At 35.4% G+C, this 10,160-nt stretch overlaps 1 protein-coding gene across 3 annotated transcripts; it reads left to right on the top strand.

Annotated features, from left to right (window-relative positions):
* The first annotated feature begins 202 nt into the window (after positions 1 to 202).
* Positions 203 to 7,759, top strand: LOC107193177 (girdin). Of its 3 annotated transcripts, none has more exons than XM_015582578.1 (23): positions 203 to 332; positions 975 to 1,033; positions 1,141 to 1,229; positions 1,316 to 1,625; positions 1,714 to 1,827; positions 1,897 to 2,084; positions 2,149 to 2,409; positions 2,468 to 2,594; positions 2,672 to 2,798; positions 2,882 to 3,216; positions 3,462 to 3,743; positions 3,819 to 3,925; positions 4,003 to 4,194; positions 4,269 to 4,419; positions 4,501 to 4,683; positions 4,798 to 5,085; positions 5,143 to 5,343; positions 5,427 to 5,572; positions 5,641 to 5,733; positions 5,859 to 5,922; positions 5,997 to 6,102; positions 6,160 to 6,269; positions 6,343 to 6,579. In XM_015582578.1, exons 2-23 carry the CDS (start codon positions 983 to 985, stop codon positions 6,577 to 6,579), a joined length of 3,762 nt encoding a protein of 1,253 aa, XP_015438064.1. In that variant the 5' UTR covers positions 203 to 332; positions 975 to 982. The 3 variants fall into 3 exon arrangements, with proteins under 3 accessions (XP_015438064.1, XP_015438065.1, XP_015438063.1); XM_015582579.1 differs by lacking the exon at positions 203 to 332 and adding an exon at positions 7,720 to 7,759 and having other exon boundaries at positions 913 to 1,033; positions 6,343 to 6,557; XM_015582577.1 differs by lacking the exon at positions 203 to 332 and having other exon boundaries at positions 913 to 1,033.
* Positions 7,760 to 10,160: the final 2,401 nt, after the last annotated feature.

Genomic DNA, 10,160 nt, shown 5'->3' with positions numbered 1-10,160 from the left:
CCTATGCTGCTTTTCCCCCAACGGAAGTCAACTTTGCTCGTGGATGTACAGCTATTAGAGTTATTAGACCATGAGCGTTTCTGTCGCAAAGCGCCACATGTGACGTAGACCTGAAGCTTATCTCTGACCACCCATTTTCTTAAGAGTGGCAGATAAATAGTAATCTGTAGTAATCCATGATATATGGTGATCAATGGTGATATATGGCTATGTAGTTTCGTTTATTTTGTTCAAACCTCCTATATTTCATCGTTAAGATTCGTTCCTTCGTTATTGCAAAGTGGTCTTTCAAATTTCAGGATGTTCCAGGCACTCTAGCAGACGTCAATGACGTATTAAATATTTCGTTTAACGTTTAAATGATTAATTTTCGGTCGAATATATAGATTCAAAATTGTACGGTTATGTTCTGCTTTGTTATTGCATATATAGTATCATGTATTTAAAATGTATTTCTTGAATAAATCTCGCGAAATAGATAAAACAAAGTACGATGACAGTATTCGAACGAAAAATGAATACGAATCCATTATAAGACTGATTAAATGTACATGTATAAATGAGCAATATAGTCTTTTGATTTTATCAAGTCTATGTATATAGATAATGATCTGTACAATCAATCGTCGATTTATCGTTAATTATTGGTAGTACAGCTGGACATTAATTCTTTTAACAGTACAGAAAACACATTATATTCTCGTAAATTTTAAATATGTTATAACAAATTGTAGAGATGCGATTTTCTGATTTATTCAAATTATTCTTATTATTGAATTTGATATTAGATAGAGTTAGAGCATGTAGAATATAATGAATAGACAGCATACAATGGACTTTATCATTGTGTCAAATTTAACATTTACAACAATGTGAATAAGAGTATTATTTATTTAACTGTGCATAGTTTCTTTGCAAAAAGAAATGACAAAGCTATTTCTTGCATAATACTTGAACAATTAATATAAAAACAGATACAGAAATGGCATCTACTGATGTTGATGATTTATTATCAGGTCCATTGGTGACATGGGTAAGTTCCTCTTTTTATCACTGTATTTCTTAGACATCAATAATTCAAAGTAATGTTTAATAATAGTTTACAATAAGTGTACATTTAATATATTTTTTTTCTGACAGTTCACCAGTTGTCTGGAGGATTCTAATTTATTAACTAGTTATGACGATTTGGTAGATGGTATGTTGTTACATAATGTATTTTTACAAATGTAAGTACATTAATACAATTGAATTTTCATAAATTTTTATTTGTTCTGGATGATAAGATTTACTTATGTATCTTATATGTTTACAGAGATCCAGAGCCATTACACGATGAAATTATAGCTCCAGAAGGGAGTTCATTAATTCGTGCAAAAAATTTGAAAATTATTGTAGATAATATGAAGCAATTTTATGAAGAAGAATTAGGTCACTTAGTTTTAAGGATACCGGATACAACGAATTTAGGAAAAGAGTCAGAACTGTATGTCTCGGAAATGAAACTGTTATTGCTCTTACTTCTTGGTTGTGCTGTGCAGTGTCCTAACAAAGAAAAATTCATTACAAAAATAAAGACATTAAATGTTGACACACAACTTGCAATAGTGGAATGTATTAAGCAAGTATGTTTCTTGGTATAATTATCCATCTATTTTTTATGCAGTAGTATTGTGATAATGTAGATTGACAGCTTTGATATTATGTTATTAGGTCACAGATTATCAAGACATAGTTATAACTCAGGATGCGATGGAGAATGTAAATATGGGTAATTTATTTGTGCAGATAAAGAAATTGACTCAAGAATTAGATGTATATCGTCAGGTATGTTGAATAATAGTAATCAATATTATTACTAAAGTATTAATAAAACGGAAAAATATTGGTTAATAGAAATGGAGAGATACAGCTGTAAACGAAAGCATTGAAAGAAACAATGCCTCTAATAGCGCAGAACCAGAAGAAATGAGTAAAGTTCAGTTGTCTAATCCTGTTAATAAATCAGAACGTGAAGATAATCACCATTATGCAGTTGAATTGGCAGATTGGAAATCCAAAGTTAGAAAACAACGACAAGAATTGTATGTACAAATATTTAACAATGATGTAGTATCTTTACATTTCATTATGATGTTTTATTTGTAGGGAAGAGAAAACGGAAGCATTGTTAGAATGTAAAGAAGAGCTTGAATATCATAAAATACTTGTGACTAAACTAAAACAAGAGAATCAAGATTTGATGCATGAAGCACGCACTGCAAAATCGTATAGAGACGAATTGGATGCAGTAATTGAAAGAGCAGATCGTGCTGATCGTTTAGAGCAAGAAGTTGTAAGATACAGAGAGAAACTTACGGACATTGAATTTTATAAGACCCGTATCGAAGAGCTAAGGGAAGATAACAGGTATTTTGTTTGATTAATACATTTATTAGATTTCTTTCATACAATTATTTCGTTCCAGAGTCTTGATGGAGACTCGAGAAATGCTCGAAGACCAGTTAAATTCATCTAGACGAAGAGCAGATAAAGTGTTAGAACTTGAGTCGGAAATAATTAAATATAAACAATTATTGAACGATATGGCACTGGTACATGCGAGGAAATTTATAATTCGTTGGTTTATGTCTAATTTGAATTTGAATAAATTCAATATTACATTTTCCAGGAACGAGCAGCAGACAAAGAAAAATACCAAGAACTTGTTGACGAAAATATCCAATTGCACAAATTAACAAAGGCTGCAGCAAATGAAGCTGCATTAGCTGATTCCATAAGTGATTCTGATGAACCAGGTGAGGATAAATTGTTTTTAATACATACAAAGCATTTTTACTTCTCTTTTCTTAAATTGAACGTATATTTAAATTTCATTTAGCGCACGCTGATAATAGATTGTCTGAACAGTTGACAAATAACGCTCAAACGCGAGCGTTAAAACTAGAGTTAGAAAATCGACGATTACTAACCTTAATAGATTCTTTGAAAGAGAATTCATTTCATGAGAATTCGTCTCGTGTGTTGGACTTAGAGAAGGAAAAGAAGAAGCAGTCTCTAAAAGTTGAATCATTGAACGATAATATTGAAAGACTTACGCAACAGAACTCCGATTTAGAATTAGTGTGGAAGCAGGCTCTTGAAGAGAACAAGAAGTTACAGAATTCGTTGAAAAGTCAAAGAACATCGTCTGAAAAACAGCAGCAAGAATATCAAGTATGTCAATACTTATTGTACGTTATTTCAGAAGGTAACACTGTTTATGAGAGTCATAGACGCTGAAATGCGTTTTCATTTGTTATTAAGCCAGCATATTTGTTAGGGACAGCGTACTTGCTCTGTTGAGCTCAAACTGTCACAAGTCGTAGTGAATAAATTACCTTTATCTGTTGTAATTAAAGTTTGTGCCCTTTAGGAAGGCTCTATTACACATGAAAATACATTACGAATGTCTTTTTTAGGCTCAACATACAAAGATGATAGAATTGGAGAAAAATTCTGACACGGCAGTGAAAGAAAAGCAACGAGTTCAATCTTTGTTGGAAAGCGTACAAAGGCGAGCAGATGACCTGGAACGGTCTGCAGAGCTTGCCAATCAGAAATTGGAGGAATTAAAGATTATGGAGAGTAACGTAAACGAACTTAGCACCAAGTGTCTTGACCTTGAGTCAAAACTTACGACAGTAGAGAAAGAGAAGGACGTAGCACAACGTGATATTCATCGGTACAGGGAGACGATAGAGGTGTGAATGTCAATAGTTTCATTAAGTATATTAATTATCCTATCGAATTTATTAATAAGTAATATTCAATTTTAGGAGAAAGATGTTGCACTGGATAAAGCAGCGAATTGCATTGAAGTTTTAGAACGGAAAGTGACGCAACTTGAACAGGAACTTTTCGATTCTGTCGCACAAATTTCAAGGTACATAATGTTTCATTCGAGATATGTTTATCAATCTGTTAGAAGCATTTTTATTGCAAAATTATTTATTTTGTCAGATTGCAGGAAATTGAAAGATCTAGTAAGGAATTGGATTCACGGGCAGCTATTGACAGGGAGACATTAGAAATTCTGCAATCTAGTTTAGTAGCTGAAAAATTGAATACCCAACAATTATACACAATTTTGGAAAAACTTGGACTTAGTGATAATATGCTGTTCTCGCTTCCGTTAGACAACATCCTCCAAAAGTAACTAAATTCATGAGCAAAAGATTCAATGATTGAAATTAGAGTTAAGATTAAGTATGATTCGATAATTACAGGATTGCACAAATTCCAGAAGTCGTTGATTATGCGAAGCAGATAACTAATTCTTGTTCCTGTGAAAAATTAGTCTCTGAATCTGCAACTATTGAGAATAATGAAACAATTGATATCCATAGTACATTAGAGGCAACTGTAGAATCACTTAAGGTACTTAAGTAATTATACGTAATGAATTTACATAAATTTTATAGTTTACGATACGTTTTTATACATAGAATGTGGTTTTAGAAAGAGCAAGAGCATTTGCATATTAAATTAGTTAGTACGCAAACAGCATTAGAGAATCTTTTGTCTGAAAATGCAAAGCTTCAAGTACATATTACAACGTTACAATCTCAAAACAATTCCCTGGCAGCACAACATACCGCTTTGCAACTTGCAAATTCACAACTTGCTGCTGAGAAAGAAGAGGTAAGTACTCGTTATCTTAGCCTTGTAACTTGTAATTGGTAGGCGGTACATTGATTTAAAATGTACGAACTTTTTCTTGATATTTATGAATTAATTTTCTTTGTTTCGATTTAGTTGTTGAAAGAGCGTACTGCTCAGCAGCAAACGCATACTCAGCTTCTTCATGATCAGGACACTTTGCAGTCTTTACACGAACAATTAAATAACGAATATGAAAATCTATTCTACGAGCACGATGCTTTAAAATCAAATTTACGGGACGTAAAGAATGAAATTAGAATATTACGCGAATCTTACGAAGGACTCGAAGGGAAAAATAAAGCACTTCAATCGGAAAAGGAATCATTAATAAATAATGCAAAAAGTTTGAATAATTTGAGGGGAGAACACTCAAAATTAAAGGTACAATGTAATATAAAATGGTTATTTGATAAATTTATTAATACGTATTGATTTTAGGATGACTTTAGAAATCTATACACAGCTACGGAAAAATTAAAAATGGAATACAGAAACTTGCAAGAAGATTACCGAAAAAACAAAGTTGAGACGAATCGAGTGAGTCTTAAATTAACCGAAATGCAAGGAGAACTTAGCAGCAGAGACGAAAGGTGTTCCAATTTGGAACTTCAATTTAACAAACTCAATAAGTGTTGTGAAGTACGAATAAATTTTCCGTCAAATTAACAGTTAATGCTTTCCATATAATTTTATTATTTTCACATTCTATATTTTGATTCTAGATGCTGCTGCACATGAATGCTGGATTAGACAAAGACAAACGTTCATTAATGGATCATATTAGTTTATTATTTTCTCAGTATCATGAACTTTTGACTCGATCTCTCGAAGATAAGGAACAGTATCACATGGAAGAGAAGATGTACACGTTAGTATTTAATGTAATTAAACTTATATCGAGTAAAGTAACTAAATTTAATTATTGGATTATTACAGAGATAAAGTGAATCACTTGTATAGACAAAAGGAAAAGTTAGAGGATAAGATTATGGAGCATTACAGGAAACTGGATAGTTGTACCCCCAAGAAGTAAGTTATATGTGTGTGTATATATATATATATATATATATATATATATATATATATATATATATATATATATATATATAACTAATAATTGTATAATATTATTCTGATTTTTATAATTCTCGAAGGAAAGGCTTCGGGGCCAATTTAGTAAGAAGAGTCAGAAAGGCTGGGTCAGAGCTGCTCAATAAGGTAAAGAGTTTAACGCGTATACTTACAGAAATAAAAATAAGTTTCATAAACATAAAATCATTCGGGTGATTTAGAATCGAAGATCGTGGGCAGAGGATTCCAAGCATTCTGAAGGGAAAACATATGAATCAGAATCTGGAGGAAATGATTCAGATGCTAGTACAGAAGATCATTTAGCAGGTAAACACGCATCTTAAACTATTATTTATCATAAATCATAAATTATGGTTTTTTAAGGCTCAGCTAGTAGAAGCCTTGGGTCCGATGTATTGTCTCTTGGTCATCCAGGAACAAGAAGGACTGTATATTATACCGATGATTCTCCGCCGCCATCGACTGCCTTACCCGTATATATTACTTCTTAATTAGTATATAATTTTATTTGATATTAGATAAATTAATTTGCCGGAATTATTGTAGGAACAGGGTGATGATACACCTTCAATATTGACGGATGAGCCTCCAAGACCAGAGGTACAAGCAGAACCTCGTCCAGTTCTTATATATAATAAGGTCTCAGCAGTTATAAACGAATCAAAAAATATGAACAGTAGCGAAATGAAGGAGGTAGGGCAAGAGGAGGCGATTATGGAGACTCCTATGGATAAAGATCCGAAGGCGGGAAGTCCTGTGTGGTACGAATACGGTTGTGTATAATTCGACGTTGCTTCTCTTCATTCGTGGGTTCATTACGTCCCATTTTTTTATCATATTCAAATATATTCATATGATTTAATATTTCATAACAGTGTTTACAACACTTGCATTTTTTAAATGCCTAAAGATAATGGTAATTTGAATCGAGTGTCTACGAGTTCCTAGAATCTTTTTGCGTAAGTAAAATTGTCAAATTTAATATTTATTTTTTGTTCAATATGTTTCTATTACATTACCGATGCATTTGTATCGATGTGCATTCATCAACAATTTTACGTGTAGTTTATGTACGCAGTAATGTGGTATGAATATTTTCCAAGTATAGTGTAACACTTATTGTATACTATTAAGAACATGACATAAATATTAATTAAATTCGTTTTTTTTTGTATTACAAACTGTTCAAACGATTGTAATATCACATTTTTTTCTGGATTTTATAAAACATGAAATAACAACTACATCTCTAAAAAAAAGCTTATAATTATGAAACCATGTCTGTATCCTGTTATCCAACCGTTGCACTTAATAATAACAGAATTGTACGTTGTTTTTCGTTGACGTAGTCTCTAACTGCAGAGATAGTAATGGATTTGTTCGTGGATGATGCACCTTGACAAAATCTCACGGTCTCAGTCTCAAACGTCCTATTACCGAGGGACACGTACCTCAGAATTTTTTGTTATTTCCCTACGGTAGGGAGAAGTAGCTTGTGACCAAAAAAAACTGTCCACCGTCTGCTCCCAACCCCTTCTGAATTACTTGCTTCTCAGGCTTTCGAAATTAGCATATGCCGCGGTATCCAAGGAATTATATTGCCACTACACAGGTCAGATACGACCAATTTTTTTTTTTTGTTCGCTTCTGCTCTCATTGTCATAAGTGAAATAGACCATTAGGTATCGTACACTAATACGCTGGTGTAATTCCCAATGTAATCAATGTAAATACCAATACAAGTTCGTTCCATTCATTTTACAAGAAACCAGCAGTTCTTTTTTGTCAAGACTAACGAACGTCTGGTCTTTTTTAACCTGCTCCTCGATAATAAAGACAAAACAAAAAATTCTGCTCGCAAAATCGCTCTCGCCAGCTTTTTGTATTCACTGGGGTAAAAATCTTTCCCTCTATTTCTGCTAGCACAAGAAGATAGAGCTACGAAGTGAGAATGGTACGGAGAGGTGGATAACGGTAACAGTCGAGGGTGGAACGATGTAAAAATAAGACGAGCGAGAACAAGGAAAAGAAGAACAATGCTGCGGATGAGGGTAATGGCAAGAAAATAAATTGTAGATACGAATTTTTTGGATAACCCGGGGGTTGTTGGGCTGAGTAACCGGCTAAAATGTTGACTGTTCGCGGGCCGAATGGTGGGGGCAAAGAGGTTGTACGTTCTTTCCAGGAGGGTGCATACGACGAGGGGAGTAAAGATAGGTTTTTGTAAGGCGTCTTCTTTCTCTCTTACCACCATTCACGGTTCACGGTGATGGCGAAGATGGTAGAGATGGCGGGATCAGGGTTTTTGCACCCAGCATCCAAGGGCTAAGGAGGGGCATATATGTTTTACATACACAGCCAGCATGTAGTTACCTATGTAGAGAAAATGATAAAACATAGATAGTGGTGGATGCCATGATTCTTCTACACAGAAATTATCTAGCGATTCTGTGTATGTACACAAGTATATTGAATAATCTGTTAAACAAACGTAACAGGATATTAATAACAGAATTCTTTTTCACTAGCAGATTCGATTATAGTAATTATAACGATATCGTCTGGTCATTGTATATCATTGACCAGGGAATCTGAGAATCGGAAGATTTACGTGGAGCGGTTAACTATCGTTATTCATCGTTCTGTGGGAGGGAGAAATTATCCCAATGGTGGCGATTGGTGGGGGGAGGGTAACCGCACGTGAATGTGAAAGAAGAGGGGGGAAGCATTGCACGTTGTGTGTGGCCAAGTAGAGGGGGCACAGCACAGACACGCAGTGGAATCATTCGATGGCCGGCAATGCGCGCCGCGTCATCGTTCCGAGTGTCTTGCTGTCGCTTTTCGAAGTGTTAACACGATTTTTTCTTAAACCTTTACCGTTTCGTTTATCTATTGGATCGTTTCGAACGTATCACGTTCCTTAACCCCCGTGTAACGATCACAGTTCCGCTATAAACAGACTGAAAAGCCCACCTATTAGCGTTCACTACAGTGAGTTTAAAATATTTAACGACAAACCGAAGTTATTTCTCCTGCGGTAATTGACGCCGCGACTACGGTCGAGTTACAACTACGCTCGTATCCTCTTTCTCTTTTCTTTTCACTCAACCACCCGGCCAGTCCTGTTCCTCTCTCTTTCTCTCTCTCTCTCTCTCTCTCTCTCTCTCTCTCTCTCTCTCTATTCAAGCCTACATGTGTTCATCTATCATGACGATCGACCGAACGCACTGAATCAATTTCACGTCACCGTCAGGGGTCATGTAGAAGAGAGTCTCTGATGTGCGGTCGGCTCTTTAAATGTGGAAACCTTTCGATGAGTCTCAGCGTTGTCCTCACGCCAGCTGAAGAGAAGAAGAACAACTCGTCGAATATGGAGAGTCGCGTGGAGGAGACGAATGTGTCACCGGCGGTTACCACGACACGGGCGATTGGGACACCGTCCCCGGTACCAACAGCGCCCATCAACGTTGTCCCCGCTGCCGCCGCAGCCGCTGGTGCACTGACATCCCTTACTTCCGCCTCCTGCTCCATCCAGAATCCCGTGGTCGTGGTCGCGAGCACTCCCATCAAGCATCAGCAAACCGCGCCCGGACTGTCCTCCGTTGCTGCCATCCCTCCTGTCTCGGCTGTCAATCCTGTCAACGCTGCCAACACCGGTCTACCCAAGATATTCAGCAGAAACGTCAACGGCACGCGTAAGTCTCACACGATTATTTCGATTCTCCACTCTTTTCGTCGGTGAATGCTATCTTGGATGGATTTTGTCGCGTGTGTTTGATAGCACCTGCGGTGTCCCTTTAGTTAGCGTTTTGGATTATTATGTCGTAAGTTGCAACAGGAATTTTAACGAGTCAACATACATTGTCGTTAGATCGCTGGTATTGTGTTAATAGATTTTCATTGTATTTAGGACCTGCTAGAATCTTGACATAGTTAACGAATTTTTATTTGTTGCGGGTTTACGTGAATAAATATTTAAAGATCGATATTTGCATAAAGAATCGCTCTCTTATTACGATTCTACTTTATCGTGTGGTGTTGTCATTTCAATACCGATATTATCCTGTGTGTTACACAAATGAAAATTTGATGAGAAGGAAAGTGATTGAAAGCTGTACTGTTTTTTGGAGACGGTATAGTATAAGGATTAAGAGGCATTCTGGGAGGATATTTCGGTGAATTGTTAAGGGCATGTGTAAGACTTCTTTGTTTCTTTTATCGAACAAAAATCTATGTTGATATCTCCAATGCTTGCATCGATTTCTCTCACTTTTTGGGAGGAAGTAGAATTGTTTCTGATTATTTCTGACGTAACTATTGTAGTATGAGAGATACATGTTACATATTAAGTAAGTTAAAAGAAA

Source organism: Dufourea novaeangliae, unplaced genomic scaffold (assembly GCF_001272555.1).
Source record: "Dufourea novaeangliae isolate 0120121106 unplaced genomic scaffold, ASM127255v1 scaffold607, whole genome shotgun sequence".
NCBI classification, from domain to species: Eukaryota; Metazoa; Arthropoda; class Insecta; order Hymenoptera; family Halictidae; genus Dufourea; species Dufourea novaeangliae.
Note: the sequence above shows the minus strand (reverse complement) of the source record. Positions and strands in the feature narration are given on the sequence as shown.